Below are 21,595 nucleotides of genomic sequence, written 5' to 3'. Positions count from 1 at the left end.
ATCTTGTAAGCCACAGAGTAGATTTTAAGGAGCAAGCCTAGAAAGTATTTTTCCATTTTCCCAGGTAGGACTTCATTCTTTCCTTAATTAGTTCAGATTCTGTAACTTAGAAAACAAAAGGCAAGTTGGCCTACAAAATGAATCAAAATCAGTTTATTGAACTGATAGTTTGTGCATTGATTTACTTCACAGGATGGCCCTGGAAGTAGACTGATAGTGAGTGAGACATTGAATATAACTGCCTTGGGACCACAAAGAAGTTAAAATAAATACAGTTGAAAGAGCAGGCCCGGCAGCTGTTTCAGGAGTCTGTTTTCTGAACTGAGTGCACCCTGCCTCCGGAAAGGTGAAGGGGCAGTTCTTGGCTTAAGTTTAAAAGCATCCCATTCCATGCTCAGCTGTAGGGTTTTTTATGGCAGGCTGACTGTAATGGGAGATCTTGCCTTACTTAGGCAGATCAGATGAATGAGGGGATAGCCAGAGAATGTGACAGTCACATGGCTTTTCTATTTAAATAATCCTGTTTTTCCGAAGCTTTGGCACTTAACCAACTTGGATTGGAAGAGAAGACTGTTTCCTAACGATTAACATGTTATTCCATGAAGCAAAAACAATACCGAGGAAAATTCTTTAACATAGCATGTTCTATTATGAGGTTGGTGGTAGGGCATAAGTGTTCCAGATGTAGATATCTGTATTTTCAAAGTTTGGTATTTGTGTACATTTGGTGTTAACTTTTGTGAGTTAAGTTAAGGAATTATAGAAAAGAGTTGGGGAATACCTGGTATTCCAGTCCAATTATATCTCACATGAGAAAAAAAGGCTCAGATTGTGGTTTCACCAGGGTCTCATGGTCCATGGCAGTAATAATAATGATAATAATAGTGATGATAATGATAATAATAGTAATGAAAATTTACATTTAAATAGCACTTTAAAGTTTGCAGAGCACTTTACAGATATCTCATTTGATCCTCACACCAACTCTTGGAAGTAGATACTCTTAGAATCTCCATTTTACAGATGAGGAAACTGAGGCAGGCAGATTAAGTAATTAGATAGGATCACCTAACTTATAAATGTTTGAGTTAGGATTCGAACTCAGATCTTCCTGAATCCAGACCCATCCCTCTATATACTGTGCTCCTAGTTGCCTCATTCATTCAGTATGTGGTACACCTAGGCCCCCTCCGCCTCTCATCACAGAGCAGTGATTATGACATTCTACTACTTCTGTAGAAAGATTATTTTATGAGTCTGTTGTTGCTGCTTTTATTTGTATAAGAGGTAGGGAATGACTTGTATATGAGGACGTGCATGAGAGATGTCATCCAGGACATGTATGACCAGAAAAGTAGGCGTCTTGAGGGTGAAGAATTAGAGTTGGCTCGCGTACCACCTTAGCTACTCATGAAACATTCGAAGAAGCAGAGAAAGGCCTCCAACAAGTTGGGTGGACCCTAATGCTCCTTCCTCTTTGTTTGTATTCATTAATGGGAGAGAAAGGTCAGACTATAGAATCCCAGAACTGGTAGAGATGATGGGGACCTTCCGATTTAACCCTCCAGCCTAGCCAGACTGGCCTAGGAGGCATTCTCTGAATCGGACGTTCAGTCTCCCGCCTCAGACTTTACCCATGCGGTCAGTCTGCTTCTGTCTGAAGAGGCCTATGGAGGAGGAGCCGACTCCTATCTGAAGCAGTCCATTCCACTTTAGGGTAGCTCTGATTGATTAGGGAGTTCTGCTTGTATTCAGCCTGAGTAAGTTTGTGCAAGTAGTACCCATTATTCATATTTCTGTCCCTTGAGGCCAAGTAGAACAGTTCTTTTTTCATTCGAAGGCCCTTCAGATACTTTGAAGACCCTTCCCCCCAATTTTTCCAGGCTAAATAGCCCCACTTCTTTTGAACTTCATCCTGGTTGCACTGTCTCCCTCGACACTCCCAGTTTTCCTAAAATGTGGTGTCTGTCTCTGACTGCATTCCAGATGTGGTCTAACCAAGGCAGAGTGTGATGGGGCTATCCCTTTCCCAGACTTGGTCATCTTGCCTCTCAATACAGCCTATGATTGCATTAGTTTTTATAGCTGTAGTGAACTTGCAGTCCACTAAGGGAACAATCACTAAGTGCCTACTATGTCTGAAGCGCTATGCTAAGCCCTTTACAAATACTTCATTTGGTATTCACAACAAGCCTGGGTGGTAAGTGCTATAAAAAGATGCTATCCTTGTTTTATAGTTAAGGAAATTGAGGCAGAAAGAGGCCAAGTGACTTCCCTAGGGTCACCCAGGAAGTATCTGAGGCAGCATCTGAACTCTTCTTCCTGTCTTCAGGTCCAGTGCGCTATCCACTGAACCATCTAGCTGTCTTACCTCTTCCGCCCCACCCAGCTTCCAGTGAAACTGTAAGATGTTTCTCAAATGAAATGCCAACTATCTGTTGCTCCCCTTTAAAGATGAGAACAAGAGGGCATGGAGGGATTATATTCTGGAACTCCTGCACCAGTAAAAAGTAAGGCATGGAGATCACTCCACTTTAACATCCCCTCATGAAGAAGCTCTTGCCATTGGGCTTGACAAAGCAAAAAAAAAAAGTATTGACTCAGTTTTTCAGTTTAGAACCTGATTCACATTTTAGCTCGCCATCCAATGTAAGCCCCAAAGAACCCTATGACTGAAAGACTGAAATTACTTTGAAAGCTACCCATTTAAGCACATTCTTTTCTTTGATAGAAATTGAGTTAATTGCTGTCAAACATCCAAAGGCACATTCCTGGCCAGTGCTGTGTGTGGTGTGGCTAGTTAGGGCCATAGGACCTTTCATGGCACCGCACAGCATGGGTAGTCAACTGGAGGGGTCGTTGCTGAGGAGGGGGTGGCGGCTTTCTTGTAGTACATCTATCTAGAACGATGTTGCCAGGGATGTGGGAGTGGCTACTCCTGATTCTTTGAGGGTAAATTATAGTGTTGAAAAAGGCATTGCTTCATTTGGAGGAATGTTTCAGTCTGATGAGGATTTGAACCTCTGTATGGTACACATCAAGAACTTGACAGGATGGATCACGTTCCTGCTGCTGCTGTGGTTGGTTGAGGTGGGAGGAAAGGTCAGATTTCTGCCCATACCAGAATCTTGGTGTTCCTGTCTGAAATGGGGGGTGGGGTCTTGAAAGAGGAGCTCCTCATGCCGTATCACCATCAACAAGAAGGAAGCCCACATTTCAATGCATTGCTTCTTTTGGGAGATGGATGGAAGTCAGTTCGGTTAGAAAATCTTGTCCGGAAGGGAAGGGGAAGAGAACAAACATTTATTAAGGATTTTCTATGTGCTATTCACTGAGCTGGTGCTTTACAAATATGTTGTTTGATCCTGTTGTGCAGAACAATGTGCAGTAGGTACTGGAAGAGATTTAAAGTTTAGTTAAAATGTAATCCTTATCCTCATGGAGCTCACGATCTAGTAGAAGTCTTATAACACTCTCCTTGATACTAAGCCTTTTGATGCCCTATTGTGGTGGAGAGATGACCCTGGAGCTGAAGCTCTTAACTTGGTCTTTACCAAAGCAGGAAGAGTTTCAAGTAAAGACAGATGAACTCTTTTTGTCTGAGGCTCACCACCAGAGACTTGCCGACACTGGGGACTTTTCTGTCATGCAACCCAGGTCTGGAAGGGAATTGTAGTCTAACTTGGTGAAGGGAGCATTGGCATTGATGAAACTGCACATCCTCAAAGGGGCAGAAATAAAGTGTGTGGCCAGCAGAGGAGCAGGGAAGGCTTCTTGGAGAAGGTGTCATTGGAGCTGAGTCTTAAAAATGTGTAGAAATACACTTGGCCGAGAGGTGGAAGAAGGACATTCCAGGCATATGAAACAGCGAGCAAAGACAGAAGAGTGGAAAAATGCAGGGAACTTTCAGGGAATAGGTTAATCTGGTTTGTGTGGACAGGAGCAATATGAGAATGCTAGCATGGATTACTGCCAGATTATGGGAGGATCTGTCCTACTTTATTATTAGTGAGAATAGAGAAAGAGAGATGGAATAGGAGAGGTTTCAGGAGTGAAACTGTAAAGACTAGCTGATCCGATAGGGAGGAGACAGTCAAAAGATATCCCCAAAGATTTGAACCTAGGAGATAAGATGATTGGTGGTGCTGCTGGCAGAAACAGAGGAATCAGAAGGAGAAACAGGTTGGATTGGGCAAAGCCGTGACCATATACTGGGCACCACTGAGATGACTGAACATGCGATTGTTTTTTATATTTTATTTTTGGGATGTTTTTTGTTTTTACATCACATTCTTGTCGTTTAGTCGTTTTTCAGTCACGTCCAACTCTTTGTGACCCCTTTTGGGGTTTTCTTAGCAAAGATACAGGAGTGGTTTGCCATTTTTTTCTCCTGCTCATTTTGCAGATGAGGAAACTGAGGCAAACGGTTTAAGTGATTTGCCCAGGGTCAAACAGCTAGTCAGTGTCTGAGGTTGGATTTGAACTCAGGAAGACGAGTCTTCCTGACTCCAGGCCCAGCACTCTATCCGCTGTGCCACCTAGCTGCCCCTTTACCCATTAATTTCAAAGTAGATCTCTTCCTCTCCCCTTCTCTCGTTTGCAACCCACTCAGCCATTATAGCAAAGATTTAAAAAGAAAGGAAAAAAATCAGTTCAGCAAAGCGAACAAATCAAGGCTGGTAGTGTATGCAACATTCCACATCCCTAGCCCTCTGTTTCTGCAGTGAAGGGAGTAAAGTGCATTTTCTCTTCTCTTAGCAGTGGGGCCAAGCTGGATGAGCAATTTCGATGCAAAAGCCGTTTATTAAGCGCTTTCATTGTGTGAAGCCCTTTCTCTGGGGTAGCCTATCCCGGGTGGATGGGGGTGGATGAAAGAGAGAGCCTGAATTCCTTATCTAATGCCTATTGCATTGTGTGCCCAGGCTCCTTCCAGGTGGCCCTGGGGTAAGGGCTTCAGAGAGCAACAATAGCTGTCATTCCTTAGCTGTTATTTAAGAGCTCTGCTTCATGCAGAGAAAATAAAATAGCAACAAGTGGGAGCAGCCTTTCCTCTCGTACCATATGTTTTGACTGGTATGGATTTTACCATTTCTGGGAGTTCTCTAGATGTGCTGCTGTTTGGTGTCAGTAACTGTGTGTGCCCTTGGTATCATGTGTATTATATGCATTGCGGTTTCCTCTTCTTGGGAGGGTCAGTGAGCAGCGTGGCATAGAGGAAAGAGTCTGGAGTCACTCCCTGGGTCACCTCATCATCTCCTTTCCTTAATTGGCTGAACAAAGGTGGTGGGCTAAAGGATCTCTAAAGTCCTTTCTCACTCTAAATCCTATTGCACTGGGTAATCCTAAACTACTCACTGCTGCAGAAGCCCATCTTTTTAACACCAGCCTGTTCTCTTTGTAAGGTTATGTGACTGCCCTTCGTGGAAGCCCAAGATCTCAGGGAATCAAAATGGCAGGGGTGGGAGGGTGGGGGGGGTGGCGAGGTGAAGGGAGGGGAATAAACATATACTGCCTACTATGTGCCACGTACTGTGCTCAGAAATTTACAAATATCTCATTTGATCCTTACAACAGCCCTGCGAGGTAGAGGCAGTTATCTCCCATTTTACAGATGAGAAAACAGAGTAAAACAGGGTTAAATGACTTGCCCAGGGTCACACAGCTAGTATGTGTCTGAGGCGGGATTCTTGAACTCAAGTCTTCCTGACTTCAGCCTCAGTGTTCTATCCACTGTGCCATGAGGGTTCTAAGGGGCAATGGAAAGACTCATGGTCAGTGTGAGCAGGCTGCCAACAGCGACGTGTCTCAGAGAAGATATTATCAAAGATATGTGTGACTGGAAAAGGAGGTGGGCCATTCACAGTGAAAGAGAGCGGCTGTATAACCCAAGTGCTACATTGGTATCAGTAAACATCAGAGGGCTCAGAAGATGACCGAGGCAGGAGCTGCATAAGATGGGGAGACGGTAAAGAGACTGTGTGACCTGCACTGTTGCGGGGAGCATCCACCTTGATGAGCTCATGGATCTATCCACAGTAGCATGGAACCTGGGGTCCGCAAGGTACCAGCACATCATGCACAGCTCTAGGGGTCAGCCAGGTCTAGCTTTGGAGGCCTTGGAAAGTCCATCGCTCCTCTCTGTGATGCTAAGAGCGTTGTGCTGGAATAGGGAGTATCCGTTTCAGTAGTGGTGGGGGTGGGGGTGATTTACCCTCTCCCAGCAGAATAAGCTAATCCTTTGTAACTGGGGGCATAATTACCCAGCACAGCATCTTCACCCAAGGAAGAGCCACACCCCATCCCCACAAACATAGCAGGGGGCAAAATTTTCTTCCCAACTTTTGAGACAAAAGGGAGATGATTACTGAGCCAGCTTTAGAGAGAGCTTACTGCCTTTGTAGGCCAGAGCACCTGTTGGGAGAGAGATTTCCTCTTGTCACAGCTGGTCACTAGTGGAATTTCTTAGCAAACTGCTGTCTTATCATTTCACTGCCTACATTCTCCCCACCCACCCCCAAGTGACAATTGGAACTTGATTCCAGGAGGAGATTATAATTCTTCAATTGTCACCCTCTAGCACCTGTTAAAGGATATTTCCTTTGCTTAAGTCTCCATAATTCAAGGATCTATGACTTCATCCTTATGGAGACTGCCCTTTTTCCCACTTGACATAGATCATGGACTCTCCATACCTTTAGAACAGGTGCTCATATATGATCTAGACATCTTGTCTACATTTGGGTCCCCAAATCACGCCCAACTTCACCCAAAGAGGAAAACAGGACAGTGTAAAACAGGTTCTTAAGTTGGGGTCCACAAAGGGGTCGGTAGATAGATTTCAGGGAATCCTTGAACTTGAATATGAAAAAATTTCCATCTTTATTTTAATTAGCCCTTGGTTTTGTTTGTAATCCTTTGTATTTTATGCATTTAAAACATTCTTAGGGGGATGCCTGTCAATTGGGGAATGGCGGAACAAGTTATGGTATGTGAATGTGATAGAGTACGGTTGTGCTATAGAAATGACAAAGGGGATGGTTTCAGAAAAACCTGAAAGTCTTCTGTGAACTGATGCAAAATGAAGTGAGCAGAACCAGGAGAGCAATCTACTCAGTAACAGCAATATTGTCAAGATAATCAACTGTGAAAGACTTAGGAACTCTGATCAGCACACTGATCCACCATAATTCCAAAGGACTCGTTATGTAAAATGCTATCTACTGCCAGATAGAGAACTGATATACTCAGAGTGTGGAGTGAAGTATTTTTTCTCTTTATTTTTCTTGCTTTTTCTTTTTCCAGAACATGGCTACTGTGGAAATGTTTTGCATGACTCCATATGTATAATGGATATTGTATTTCTTGCCTTCTCAATGAGGAGGGGCTGTTGGAGAGAGGGAAAGAATTTGGAATGGAAAAAAATAAAATTAAAAAAAACATTCTGAGAAGGGGTCTGTAAGCTTCCCCAGACTGTCGGAGATATACATAACACAAAAAAGGTCAAGAACCCCTACTTTAGTAGGTCTCCTGAGTTGCTGTACTTCCCTAACCTCCCCCATCCCCACCCTAATTTTCCCCCCTAGTGGTCAACCCCTTGGTGCTAAGCCTTTCTGAACTTGTCTGGGTGGTCCTCAGACAACAGGTACAAAGACCAGGTCTGCACTTGAAGTCTTTCCAGGCTGGAAAAGCAGTAATAACCCAATTCACATTTCTGTAACCTTTTAAGATTGACAAAGTGTCTTCCTCACAAAGCTCCATTTTGCAAGCCTTATCAATCCCATTTTAGAAATGAGGAAGATAAAGTCTAGAGAGATGAAGTGACTTGCCCTAGGATACAGTTCAATTCAATTCAACAGGCATTTAAGTCCCTACTATGTGCCAGGTGCTAGGGATATCAGGTTAAAAAAATGAAACTATTTTAGACATAGGATTGATTGAAGCTCAGAAAGGTTTGTGACTTGTTCCAGGGAACCCATCTGGTAACTATCACAGCCCAGACTAGAACCCAGCTTTCCTGGCTCCTGATCCAGAGTTCTTTCCATTATACTGCATTGCCTTTTGATAGGCACCCAGAGCTTGTACTCATCTAGTATTTGAGAGCTCATGCTGTATGTTGAGGAAGCATCTGAGAAATTCTTGACTTCAGAAAATGAGAGTAGACAAAATGATTCCAAAGATACTTGGGTGGGAAGGGGGAGGAGTGTTCTTTATTGGGAAGTGGCTGATTGATGTGTCCAAGCAAATTGTATCAATGAAAAAAAATTGTTTTTAAATATTCTCCTAAGATTAGAAAGGGTTAACTTAATATATTGACCTCTGAGGTTCCAAGGTCCTGATCAAGTGGAGCCTGAAGGAAACCCAGTAAAGAGGGGATAGACTGCCCTGCCCCTCCTTCATGCTTGAACAGCTGGCAAACAGATCAGTTCTGCCAGCTGCCGTCCAATGCAGGGTTAGCTCAGGGCTGCTAATCTCATGTCACCACCCAGTTGTCAGACCTCAACAAATATGGTGTCACTTGTTAGAGCCGACATTGATGGAACTCTGAAAGAGACTGGATTAGGTCTGTCTCAGGTCTTTTGTTCCTTCTTCCTTTAGTTTTCTGAAAAAACTTCTGACCTCAGCCCAATCATCTCATACTAGACACAAGGAACACAGGGTGCAGGCAGACAGGACTAATGTAGAAACTAGCAATTGAGTGGTCTGTAGTGGTAAGAAGTGAGGAACAGGTCTTTAGGCATTTAAGGAAGAAAGTGGTGAAAACCTCATATTTTCATTTTTATCCAAAGAAAGGATGATTCTAAAGCCCTCCTGTTTTAGAATTTAGTTGAGAAGGATAAAATTATTTGTTGACCTCCATGAAAGGAAGGAAAAGCAACCTTGGCTTCTCATTTCACTCTAGATGACGAGCCTTATTCTAGTCTCTAGAATGTCTTTCACCCTTGCTTGCTGCTTGCATCCGATCTCCTTTCCCTCTTTGCCACCTCTTCACTTCTCAGCATGAGTCACAGACTTCACTGAGGTGAGGCCAAGTCTAGTCTGGAGGTCAAAGGATGAGAGACTTTAGAGCTGGAAGGGACCTTAGAGATCATTCAGTCCAACCCCCCATTTGACCTATGAGGAAGCATTTTCAGTGATTTGCTCAAAGCCACACAGCTAGTGAATGAGAGCCAGGATTTGAACTCAAGTATAACAAGGGTGATCTGATTTCCTGGATGGGGATACCTTTCTTAGTCCTTGCTACAGGACTCTGGAAACCAGCAACTCCTGGTTGCTCCTTAGGGCGGAGAGGTGTATATGCATCGCTTCCCACAGAGCAAAAATACATATGCTTAGCTCTTTGGGAGATGCCCCAGTCCAGCAGATCGGGGGTTCTCCAGATTATCCCTATTAGGTCTTCTGACTCCAAATCCAGCACCTTTTAAGTAGGGGCAATGTATACCCTGTTTGGCCCTTGAGTTCCAGTGTGAGCCCTGGGGCCAAGATAAGATAGAATAGACCAAGTTCCAACAGCGGGTGATTTTTTCCCTAATATAGGTGAGCTATGGGAGTACAGCCAGATGAGAGCAATGTCTCTAAACTCACACAGTGCTTGGAACCATGCTCTCCCTGCTTTTGAATTTGAGCTGAGCACTACTGCCCTTGCTGTAAGAAGAAATGTAAGGTTGGATTATTTTAAGAGTCATGGAGGTTTGAAAGAAAATTCAATGAACCTCACTTAGGACAGCTGGGTGGCACAGTGGACAGAGCCTCAAAACACTAGCTGGGTAACCTTGGACAAATCACTTAACCCCTGTCTGCCTCAGTTTCCTCAACTGTAAGATGGAGATAAAAACACCACCTACCTCTCAGGGTTGTTGTGAAGATCAAATGAGATAGTAATTGTAAAGTGCTTAGCACAGTACCTGGTACATAGTAAGGGCTATAGAAATGCAGCTGCTTCTTCTTCTTCTTCTTCTTCTTCTTCTTCTTCTTCTTCTTCTCCTCCTCCTCCTCCTCCTCCTCCTCCTCCTCCTCCTCCTCCTCCTCCTCCTCCTCCTCCTTCTCCTCCTCCTCCTCCTCCTCCTTCTTCTTTTCTTTGTTCTTATGGTTAAACATATCCTTCCCATTCCTTCATCCCACAAATCATCAGACCCCTTTTGGCATGTTGTGTTCAGTTTTGGGCAGCATCATTTAAAGGATGTTGCTAAATTGGAGAATAGTCATAGAAGAGCAATGAAGATGGCAAAGGACTTTGAGTCCATGCCTTGTGAGTGTGGGTTGAAGGTAATGGGAATGCTTAGCTTGCAGGAGAGTAGACTCAGAGAGGATATAATAGCCATATATCTGAAGGGTTGTCATTCTGTCATCTGAAAGGCAGGAGGGATTAAATTTAATCTTTTTGGCCCCAGAGGGGAGAACAAGGAACAATGAACAGAAATTACTAGAGCAAATTAAGGCTTGATGTCAAGGAGAATCTTCCCAGCAAGGAGAGCTGTCTGTCAGTGGAATGGGCTGCTTCAAGAGCTGGTGGGTTCCCCCTCCTTGGATGTTTCAAGTAGAGACTAGACAACCACTTGTTGAGTATGTTATAGTGGGGGTTCCTTTTGTGACTAGGTTTGACTACATGGCCTTCCAATTCTCAGATTCTATGATTCTAGTTTCTAGTTCCCTCTTCATTCCACTTGTCCTCCTCTGGGCTTGTTCCAGTTTGTCAATGTCCTGCCTAAAAGGCGGTCCCAGAACTGAACACAATGGTATAGATGGATTCTGGCCAGGGCAGAAGAGAATGGGACATTGATGTCCTTGTTCTGGACATATGTTCTTTTCAGGGCTAAGCTGAGGGGCCACTTCCTCCATGAAGCCTTCACTGCGTTCTTCCTGGTTGTTAATGTCCTCCTCTGTTTCAAATGTTCTTATATTTGCTCTTTGTAGAATATGGACTCCTTGAAGGTAGGGAATGTGTATCCTTAGATACGTTTTAGATGCTTGATAAATGTTTATTGAAGGGATGACTTATTGGATAGGGTAGAGGGAAATGAAGGAAGGAGTCAGGAAGAGAAATAAAAGTGATGTAAAAAGAAGTTCTCAACACATTTGTTTAAAAAAATTAAATAAATGAATCCATGTAGCCTGAGATCATAATGAGCATTTTTTTGGCTGCTAAGTTATACTGTTGATTCATCAATCTTGCAGTCCAGTAAGAACCCCAGATCTTTTCCCTAGTTCTGCCTTTTAGACCTTGTATTCATGTGTTTGATTTGGTTGAACTCATGTGTAGGACTTGAGTACTGGATTTGTAGTGAGGCTGAGGGCTTGTATCTTGCCTCTGACACTAGCTCTGTGACCTAGGGCAAGTCACTTAATCTCTGCCTCAGTTTCTTCATCTATAAAATGGGACTGATAATGCCAGCAATAGTCACTGCATTGGGTTGTTGTGAAGCCCAATCCAAACCAATCCAATAAGCCATAATTAGGCATTTACTAAGTACCAGGGACTGCCCTCAAGCTGCTTACATTTTATTTTGAATACTATGTTTATATGAGGATACAACATCTCAAACAAGATAATATGTGTAAGCACTTTGCAAACTTTAAATTATTATATAAACATGAGATTTGTTGAGCAGAATGGAGACAGCAGTTCCAGGTTCCCAAGAACCAGTCCTCTTAGTCTCCTTTGCTAAATAGGAACGCTGAGTCTGAGCTGCTGGTATTCCTCCCCTTACTTCCCTGCAGCATGAGGTGGTCCTCAGAGAGCTTTTTTGTTTGTTTGTTTGTTTTTTTGCTAGGCAGTTGGGGTTAAGTGACTTGCCTGGGATCACACAGCTAGTAAGTGTCAAGTGTCTGAGGTCAGATTTGAACTCAGGTCCTCCTGACTCCACTGCGTCACCTAGCTGCCCCCTTCTGAGAGCTTTTGAAAGCACTGTTCCCTTCTCCTCCTCAGCTTCTGGGTGGACTGCCTCATCCCTCCACCTTGATCAGCCTCAGAAGGATTCTGTCCCGTCCCTCTTACCCCAGTATTTCCCAGAAGGGGGAGATCCCTTAGGACAGACCTATGTGGTTTTTCAGTTCCATCCTGGTTTCAGTTTAGGGCAGGACCATGAGAACCCCGGTATTTTCCTCACCTAATAAGAGTTATTATCGAACCTTTCAGCCTTCTGTCAGGGGACATCATAATGTTCTTTTTATAGCCTAGAACACCCCACTGGGAAGTCTGAACCAGAGAAAGCAGCTGCCCAGGAGAGATGGGAGAATTGTTTTTACCCAGGCCAGAGGAAGTACTGACCTACATCCCAAAAAGGAAGCACTCTGCATTTCCCCATCCAGCTCCTATGTTTTATCTAAAGGCACCAGAAGAACCTCATCCAGCAGCCCTAAGCTGGGTGTTTTTTGCAGCTAGGCTACTGGGCTTGAATTTGGGTGGGGGTGGGGGAGCCTCTGGAAGATGATAACAGAGCAGCTCTTTTCTCTTCCTGCATGGCACCCCCATCTGTTCAAAATTTCTCTTCCAGCACGGGCTAGGCTAGCAGGCGTCTATCTCTCAAAAAGCTTCAGGCCAAGAGGGAGGGAGGGAAGCCATTCCTTCCCAGCTTCCCCCCCTCCTCCAGCAGCTTCCCCATATCCTCCTTGACACACCCTGGCTTACCACCAGCCACTGACAGTCAAGGGCAGCACCAGGGCATGGACCAGATGACAACAAACTGCCTTTTCATTTTCCTTTTTATTTTACATTAAAAATTGGTTATTGCTCTAACAGTACCGGAGGTAAAGACCTCTTCTCTAAGGAGCCTTGGCTGGAAGCCCCATTCAGCAAGGATGGAAGTCACAAGATGAGACAGATGGAGAGGCTCTTCTCTTGGTGTGGTGGGGAAGCCCTCGATGTGGAGGGGCTCAGCCTTTCACTCCATTTCCGCCTCCCCTGGTCACCCATTTGAAAGTGAATGGGAAAATGAGGTGGTGGCTGATCTTGGCTAGTGGGAACCTGGGGATGGGGGGTGGGGATGGCAAGATGGTACTGTCACTGCTTGCAGCAGCTAGAGGTGCTATGGCCTGGGTGCTGGTGTTCTTTCTTGGATCTCAGGGTCCCATATTCATTCTCTGGTAGCAGATGTGGGGACCAGTCTTTCTTCATGTCATGAACCTTCATGAGTTGGGAAGATCAGGCTTTTTATACTACCTTCTAATTCTTCTTCTGTCACCAGTCTCTTCTTAAGCATCCCTCCTCACTAGAAAGAGGCAGTAGGGAGATCTTTCCTAGCCGAACTCTCCTAAGGACCTAGAGCAGCATATAAGGTCTCCATTGGCTTTTATAGAGTCCTGGATGAGATGGTGAATTGAAGAAATGCCCAGAAGAGAGAAAGTGGCCAGGCCTGCCCTGCCCTGCCCGTCTTGGTGCTCAATCAGCTAGAGAACTTATCGGTTCTGCCAACCGTCTTTGAGCAGGATCGGCTCAATGTCAGGATTCTCCCATAACCACCCAGGTTCAGATGTGAACAGATAATGGTGACACTTGTTAGATCCATCATTGATAAAACTCTATCAGAGTTCTGAAAATGATTCTGACCCCACTCTCATCATCTCATACTAGACACAAGGAACCAAGCTGATGCAGGGCATAGGAAGACAGATAGGAGAATGAGTGATGAGAGGTGGACCAGGTCCCATGGGGGCATTCTCAGACTCACTGGAACAGAGTCTAAGAGTGTCATACACATCATCTTGGAAATTGTGCATCACACTCAAACCAACCAGAGTTGATAATGGCTGGATGAGAAGAAGCAGGGAGGCAGCTGCATCACTGCCAGCTTGTAAGCCCTACTCTTCCCTGTCAAGTTATTTGAGGAACATGGCTTAGCTAGGTTCTAGGTGCTTTCAGTCTAGCAGGCATGGATGCAGAAAGACTGAAAACATTGTGCATTTTCCAAAAGGGGAAAGTGGTCTGGGAAAGAGGAGAAAGCAAAAACAAGATTGGCTTGTGTGGGCACTGTGTCAGAGGTGTTGTGGTTCCATATAGGAGATACTAATAGTTGGTGATTGGGCTGGGTTCTGGGCTTGTTTTTTTAAATCAGGATTTTGAATTTTTTTAAAGTTCAGTTGCCTTTTCCATTATAGGACAAGGAGGTGGAAGGCAGGAATGGAGGTGGAAGGCAGGAGTGGAGCATGCAGCCAGCTGAATGCTTTCCCAAACCATGGAACAGTCCTTCCTCTCCCTGCTTCCAGGGCTTTTTGGAGTGGGGTACAGGGAGGTAGAGGGAAAAGGAAAAGGAAAGAGAAATGTTGGTTGTCTCCCTGCAGAAAGCCAGTCACGCTTCAGTGATGGTCATAAAGAGCTTAGATTTGGGAGGTGGGGAGAGAAAAATGGGAGGAATTGCCAAGCCTAGTTAGTAGGCTTGGAGCTGGTGAGAAGTCAGAGGTGGAGTACCTATGGGGGTGGTGGGAACAGGCTACCCTTGTTGAAGCCTGGACCTCTGGGACTGGAAAGCTGGGAACCAGCCAGTCCCTCCAGAGCGTGAACATGCTGGAGTCTCCTGATTGTTTCCCAGCCTCCTGTTTGGCCTGTAGCCTCCCCCAATTTCTTGGGTTCCCAAGGACAATGAACATCACCCCTCACTACAATCTTTCCAACTGGTCCTTGGTGTCTTGGAGCTTCAGCATACCTATGACAACTAGATCCATTGAGAGGATTTTTGGAGCTGGTGAGTATGGAGATAGATAGATAGATAGATAGATAGATAGATAGATAGATAGAGAGAGAGAGAGAGAGAGAGAGAGAGAGAGACAGAGAGAGAGAGAGACAGAGAGACAGAGAGATGCTGCTTCTCAGGGAAAGCACACTGGAGAGAGAAATGCTGGAAGCAGGGATTGAGAAGAGGAAACCCAGCTCTGGGGGTAGGGAGGTGAGAAGGCTGATAGCGTAGAGAGAAGAGGAGATGGAGAGGACCAGGAGCTGAATGACCGTCATCAGAACAATGGTCTTCTAGTTCTGTTCTTCCCAGGTGCTCAAAGCCCAATGAGTAGGTAAGAGGTTTTCATATCTGTTTTATAGAGGAGGGAATAAAAGCCCAAACATGGTAAGTGACTTGCCCAAGGCCATGCAGTCAGGCAGAAGCTTTCCCAGATTGGTACCTCATCCAACCAGAAATTCCCTTCTCCTTCCCCTATCCTCTTCCTCCTCTTCCTCCTCCTCCTTCCCCTCCCTTCAATAGCACTGGCCTTTGGCACCCCGAGAAAGGAGAGGATCCAAAATTAATCTGGAGATTCCCCTGGAACATGGGCTACAGCCAAGCTGGTCTCCGTCCAGCTGTAGCAGCACCAGGCCCCAAGCTGACCCTGGGGACATCCCCAAGGAAGTGAATGGGCTGTCCAAGGCCCACTTTCCCCCCACTGTCAGGGCCCTTGGGACAGAGAGGGAGCCAGGCCCCAAGGGCACCCTCACCTTGCTTCGAAGGAGGCCCCCGCCCTGGTGCTCTGGGGTGCTGTTCTCCGAGGCGCTCTTGGCTTTCTCTTTGTTGTTGGGTTCATTGTCCTTAATGATGTCATACTGGCGACAGAAGAGGGCGATGACACCTGGGGAGGTGAGGGCTGAGGTTAGAGCAGTGAGAGGCCAGAGCAAGGGTCTCAGCCCTCAGCCCGAGGGACACTGTGTGTGTGTGTGTTGGAGTGTTTTCTTGTTATTCCTTCTCTTCCTCCCCCCACTTAAGAGACTGTCTGCTTGAGCAGTCTTGGTACACTTGCATGGTGACTTCTGGAGAGCAGTCTCCTTTTGGGGATGGGGGAAGGAGAAGCCTGGGGCCAAAAGGGAGAGAAAGTTGCAGGCAATAGGGCCAAAGCCCCTGCAAACGTGCATCTCCTAGCCCAGATGTAGTAGCAGCCAAAGATCCACGGCTCTGGCTTCAGAGGAAAGACTAGACAAAGGATCAGGGACCCAGGCCCCCCCAGGGGTGTCCTGGGAAGAATTTCATGCAGCATTCTGGCGCCCTCTCTCAGAGATCGCCACTAGCGTCACCACGAACTCAACCTTTCTGTGCTTTCTGGTATATGAACTCTTTCCTTATGAATATAAACTCCTTGCTAGCAAAGACTGTTTCTTTTTTGTCTTATATCCCCAGAACCTAACACATGAATAAATGCTCACTGAATTTAATTGAATGGAATTGATAACTCTATGAGGTGGGCAGTACAAGTGTCCTTATTCTCATTTTACAGAAGAAGAGACTGAGGCAGAGAAAAGTGAAGTGACTTACCCAAGGTCATCTAACTAGCAAGTCTAAGAGCCAGGTTTTGAGCTCAGGTCTCCCGACTGAGCCAAAGCTCTTTTCAGGATAACACACTCCCCTCACATCCCTAATCTCAGGCTCCTTCCTTTCCCAAGCAGAGGGGCCCTATGGTGAGAGGTTTAGACGGGATCCTGAGTGACCGTAATGTAGCCAAAGGGAAGGCAGAGGGGTCTAGCCTTCCAGGCTCTCCCTCTCCAGGGCCAGAAGGCTCACCCGCCCACATGAACAGGACCACCACGATGATGAGCACCTCGCCTGTCCGAAGCTGCTGGCTCTTCACTCCCACCTCCTTCATGGTCACCTCATCTGTGGGGGAGAGGGAGGAACACTGAACCCCAGTCCTCACCCCCACATGTCAACATGCCCTCCTGCCTGTGGGGGCAAATCCCCTGCTAAAAGGCCCGGCTCTCTGGAAACCACCTCTTCACAGGAAGCCAGCAATGGCAACTTGAGAGATTTGTTTCAGAAAGGCCCCTGGAGAACAGGGCTATCAGTATCAGATGGGGAGAAAATCAGCCTCAGGGAAGAGAGGGGACCTGCCTTGCCCAAAGTCAAATAGGAAATGGCAACTGAATTCCTACTCAGCCCTCTTCTGTCTCTAAGCTCAATGCTCTTTCCAGACAACTCAGCTTCAGACATAGTGGTCTCCTTATATTTCACAAGAGTAAGAATGACTGGCTCCAGAGTCTGTTGTCCCAGAGGGACTGGTGGTGCAGTGGATAGAGCACTGGGTCTGAGGTCAGGGAGACTTGGGTTCAAATTCAACCTCGAAAATTTACTAGCTATGTGACCCTGGGCAAATCACTTCGTTCTCTGAGCCTCAGTTTCCTCAACTGTAAAATGGGGATAATAACAGCGTCTACCTCCCAGTGTTGTTGTGAGGATCAAATGAGAGGATGTCTGTAAAGCACTTAGCACTGTGCTTGCCACATGGTAGGCACTGTACAAATGCTTGTTCTTTTTCTTCCAGCCCCATCCTCCACATTGTAACAGAACTGGAGCCCTACCTGCAAGTTTCTCAAACCTTGGTCCCCACTGACTAGAGTGCCTTCCAGAGGGCCTTTGAGGGAATTCAAGGCTGAAGAACACAAGGCCATGTTCTCACTAAACTACTCACTCCTCCAGCCCCCTCCCTCAACTACTCTTTCCCTAACCCCAGCCCTTGAGCTCCTGCCTTTGTTTTTGGAGGCCAACTTCTCTGCCTCTCGAGGGGTCTTGAAGGTGACAGGCTCACTGGCAGGACTCTGGCCCTGGATGGAGATGGCCTGCACATGAACGATGTACTCTGTGTCCTCCTCCAGGTCCCACAGGGCGCACGAACGGGTAGAGGTGTTGACCTCCTGGATAAATCGCAGCATCCGCACATCTTTCTTCTGCAATAGCAAAGGCCAGAACCCCTGTACAGCCCCTCTCCACTCTGTCTTCTCTTTCTACAAGCTGCCTCCAATCCCTCTGTCCAGTCCCTGCTGCTCCTACTTTCTCTGGCCCCTCTCTGCTGTCTGCCCACCTCCTCTAGGCCCTGTCCATGCAGCCCCATACGGCCTCTGGCCCCCTGGCCCCCCACTCCATGAAGTGTCCTATTCATACTGCTCTCCACTGCTTCCTCATTTTCTACATTGCCACCCCCTCCCCCAGTATTCCACTGCCTCCAGTTTCTGTCCATTCCTTCCATTTCACTGCATCCAGCTTCTCTCCATGCAACCCCACTTCCTTTTCCCTGTACTCTCATTGTCTCCAACCCCCTATCTATACCCCAACAACAGCCCCACCCTCACACATACCCGGTCACTTCCCCATGACAACTGCCCAATTCTTACCATGTATTCTTCCCTCCCCACAACATGCCACCTGCAGGCCCAGTCTCTGTGACTGAAAGAAGTCAGTCAATGCAACCCCATGCAACACACTTCCCCTTCCTCCTTCACACCTTCCTCACACCTCCCCCACCCCACCTTACCCTAGGTTTGATATTACCTGTTGAGAAATTGCAAACCCAATGACCACCTCGTCGTCCAGCACATCCCAGCTCACCATAGCTGAGTTGGCCGTCAGTTGTTTGACTGTGACATTGACTGGGGCAGAGGGGCTATCTGCAGGGGGAGGCAGGATTTGAGACCAGAATGAACTATGAGGCCCAAGCTGCCTGATAAGCAGATGTGGGCAGAAGGAGAACCTGAGTTTTCCCTCCCCCCAGATCCTAGGTCTCCAAGGTCCCTCCCCTGCCGGCCTGGGTCTAGCTGAATGGTGGCTGAAATCAGGACTAATGAAAGCCAAGATGCTGAGCAAATAGTCCTCTCCCTAACTTCCTTCAGGACCTCTCTCTGGGGAGCTTATTGACTTGTTCTTGCTTTCTCACCCAGTGATGGACCAAGACTCATGTACACATATAAAGAAAGAAACTGAAGAACAGGGTGCATCAATAACATATAATTCTATTTATTTATTTATTTATTTTAGGCAATTGGGGTTAGGTGACTTGCCTAGTGTCACACAGCTAGTGAGTGTTATGTGTCTGGGGCCGGATTTGAACTCAAGTCCTCCTGATTCCAGGGCCTGTGCTCTATCCACTGTGCCACCTAGCTGAACCTGACAACATATAATTCTTAGGTGGATACAGGGCAGAAAAGACCCAAGTCCTAGCTCCCAGCTTGGCAGATAGTGGTAGCCATTGGCCTAAGTTGGGAAAGGTGAAAACCATTTGTCAGTAGTGGTGGTCTCAGTTTAGTTCTGTTAAAAATCACAACCAACTCAGCCTATCTGAAGAGCCACCTTCCACTCTGTTTCTAGCTCTAGCATAAAGAAGAGCAGAGGTCCCATGTTTTTCAAGTTTCCTTCCTCCACCCTTTAGTCAAGAGTGAGAACCAGAGTCTACCAGTGGGGAAAATAGAGCTGAACCTGGTTCATCACTGGTGGATTTTCTATAGGGTTGGGTGGAGAGTAAGTTCCCTGACCTTGACCCAACCATGTGATAGGAAGATAGTAGGACCCAAGAGGAGCTAAGTCCTACTTTCCTCCCCTGGCACTTTTGGATGGACAATAGGGCAAGAGTTTCTGGACAGGAGAGAGGTCAACTGTACATTAGGGCTGGAGACAACCTTCCCTGAGACAATGACCTTTAGTGAGAGGCTTAATTCCACCACCCTATAAATCTGTTCTCAGGGTAGGAGTCCAGAAGAATGGGGAGAGAAAAGCCTATTAAGTCTGAGGGAACACAGATACTAGGAAGAACCTTTAGGTCTGCCACCAGTAGATTCTTCTTTCCCAAATTTGACATATTGAGAGCTGAGGTAGGGCAAGAAGAGGAATAGCAGGAATAGAATTGAGATATTGACTATTGGAAGGTCCCTGATTGGAGCCAATCCCTAAGACTTGATCCTTAATGGGGCACAGAATAAGTGAAGGACTGGATAGGTTAATGTTAAGGTTTAGACAGAGGGCAGGAGAGCATTTGGGAGAGGTCAAGAAGATCTTTCTGAGAGGAGAAAAGCAAGTATAAAGATGGAGAGAGAGAAAGAATTGGGGAAGATTAAGAAAAAGGAAAAGAGAAGGGAGAGGTAAAGGTTAAGCAGGGAAAGAATAGGATTTAAAGGTAAGGGAGAAGACAAAGGGGGGGAGTAAGAGATTGGTGAGGGGTGAGTAAAGGAGGGAAGACATGTCCCCTATACTTTTTTATTCTCACTTTGCTTCCTAAATTCCCCCTTACTACTCATCATTTATTGTGGGTTAAGTGTTAGAGGGTAAAGGTAATGGGGAGGGAGATTTGGTGGGGTTAGGGCACAGTGATTAGAGGAACCCAAACTGGGGGAATTCTCACCCTGCCCCAACCTCCTGCCAGACAGAAGGAATGGACACATTAGGGATGGAGAGACAGAAAGATAGACTAAGAAACATGAAGACAAAGCACCAGAAACAGAGATGGAGAAAGAAAAACAGATACTGAGAAATAGGATTAGATAAATGCTGGAGAGACAGCTATAGAGGCTGAAAGTCAGAAAAACTGAAGCATAGAGTCAGGAGACAGGGGGAGAGACAGAGGCAGAGAGAGAAAGGGAGACAGATGGGAGAAAATCATCAAAGCCAGGGGACAGACAGTCTTGCAAGTGTGTGTGACATTTTCCTTGATATAATCACTGGGTAAAATATTTCTTCTTTCCAAACTACAGGTACCAACTCATCTCGAGCATCTCTGCCTAACACACATACCCTCAACCCCTTGCCCTGTTCCAGGCTCTCAGTCCTGAAGAATTCACTTGAAGGAGTGTTTCTGTGTTGTGCTGTGCTCTGTATGTGTGTTTGAATACTTTGCAAGTGGGGGGAGGGTAAGGGAATGTAGATTGAGTTTATACCTTAAGGCTGGGGGGAGGGTAGAAAAAGGGGCACAGACGGGGCACCAAAGACTAGTCCTATGTTCTCTGCTACCACTCCAGTTGCTCCCTCGTGGGCTAGAGAGAGGGCCTTGGGCAACCTGGGAACAAACACCAGAGTCCAGACAAGAGGGGCGCAATGGGAATGTAAGATGGTGATCAGTGGACTGAAAGATTTGGAGGGCAGTGGTGAAACAACAGATCTGGAGTTAGGGGCACAAAGGTAGGGAAGGGCACCGACAGGGCCTAGGAAATGAGGGATTGGAAAGGTGAGGGACAGCGGTTAAGTGTGTTGAGGGACAAATTGGGAAAGGAAAGATTGGGCCTGGGGGACAGAGACCTGGAAGTGAGGGTATGGGAAGACGGGGAGTTAGGGGTGGAGGACAACGGGCTGAGAAATGGACAAGATGGTGGGGGGGGGACTGAGGGGCAGTCTGAAAAAAGAACCCCCTACCCGTCTTTTCTCCTTCTGTCTGATTCCCCGGCTCCTCGCCCCCAAGGGCAAAGCTTGGGTCTTCCCCCAGTAGAATCCTCCCGGGAGTTAACTGTATCGCTTCCACAGCCCTCCCGCCCCCGGTCCCGACCCTGCGGGCCCCTTACCCGCCTCCACCAAGCACAGGCTGGCGGAGCTGAGGCAGAGCAGAAGCGTGGCGGGGATGTAGAGCAGGGAGGCGTCCGCCGGCCGGGCCGCCCGCATGGCGGCTCCTCCCTCCGTCGTCCCCGCCGCCTGCTCTGGGACTCAGGGCCGAAGGCGCGCCGCCACCTTCATTTCAGAACCGCGGACAGCGGCTGCGGCCCCTGCTAGTCCCACAGGGCTGGCGCTGCTCCTTTCGCTGCGCTGACGGCTCGGGCTCGGGCTCTAGCTTCGGCTCCGGGGACGGGAGGGGCCGGCGCCCCCGCTGGAAGGAGGGAGACACAGAGTAGGGGCTGGGCTGGGCCGGGACGGCGAGAGTCCCCCGCTGTTCGGTCCGGCGC

At 46.8% G+C, this 21,595-nt stretch overlaps 1 protein-coding gene across 1 annotated transcript; it reads right to left on the bottom strand.

Annotated features, from left to right (window-relative positions):
* Positions 1-14,722: 14,722 nt before the first annotated feature.
* FNDC5 (fibronectin type III domain containing 5) lies at positions 14,723-21,104 on the bottom strand. Its single transcript, XM_027864703.1, has 6 exons — positions 21,075-21,104; positions 18,231-18,346; positions 17,431-17,629; positions 16,507-16,562; positions 15,416-15,546; positions 14,723-15,014 (listed from the first exon to the last, which is right to left on the bottom strand). The coding sequence occupies exons 2-6, from the start codon at positions 18,288-18,290 to the stop codon at positions 14,957-14,959; spliced, it is 504 nt and encodes a 167-aa protein (XP_027720504.1). The 5' UTR covers positions 18,291-18,346; positions 21,075-21,104; the 3' UTR covers positions 14,723-14,956.
* Between the last annotated feature and the right edge of the window lie 491 nt (positions 21,105-21,595).

This window comes from Vombatus ursinus, unplaced genomic scaffold (assembly GCF_900497805.2).
Source record: "Vombatus ursinus unplaced genomic scaffold, bare-nosed wombat genome assembly UNPS02014775.1, whole genome shotgun sequence".
Classification (NCBI taxonomy): Eukaryota; Metazoa; Chordata; class Mammalia; order Diprotodontia; family Vombatidae; genus Vombatus; species Vombatus ursinus.
This window is presented reverse-complemented; position numbering and strand designations above follow the sequence as displayed.

Coding starts and splice junctions, on each gene's coding strand:
- FNDC5 (XM_027864703.1), bottom strand. CDS start 18,290: ATGGTGAGCTGGGATGTGCTGGACGACGAGGTGGTCATTGGGTTTGCA. Junction 17,630..18,230: donor GGTTTGCAATTTCTCAACAG/GTAATATCAAAC, acceptor TTGCTATTGCAG/AAGAAAGATGTGCGGATGCT. Junction 16,563..17,430: donor GTTGGCCTCCAAAAACAAAG/GCAGGAGCTCAA, acceptor TCTCCCCCACAG/ATGAGGTGACCATGAAGGAG.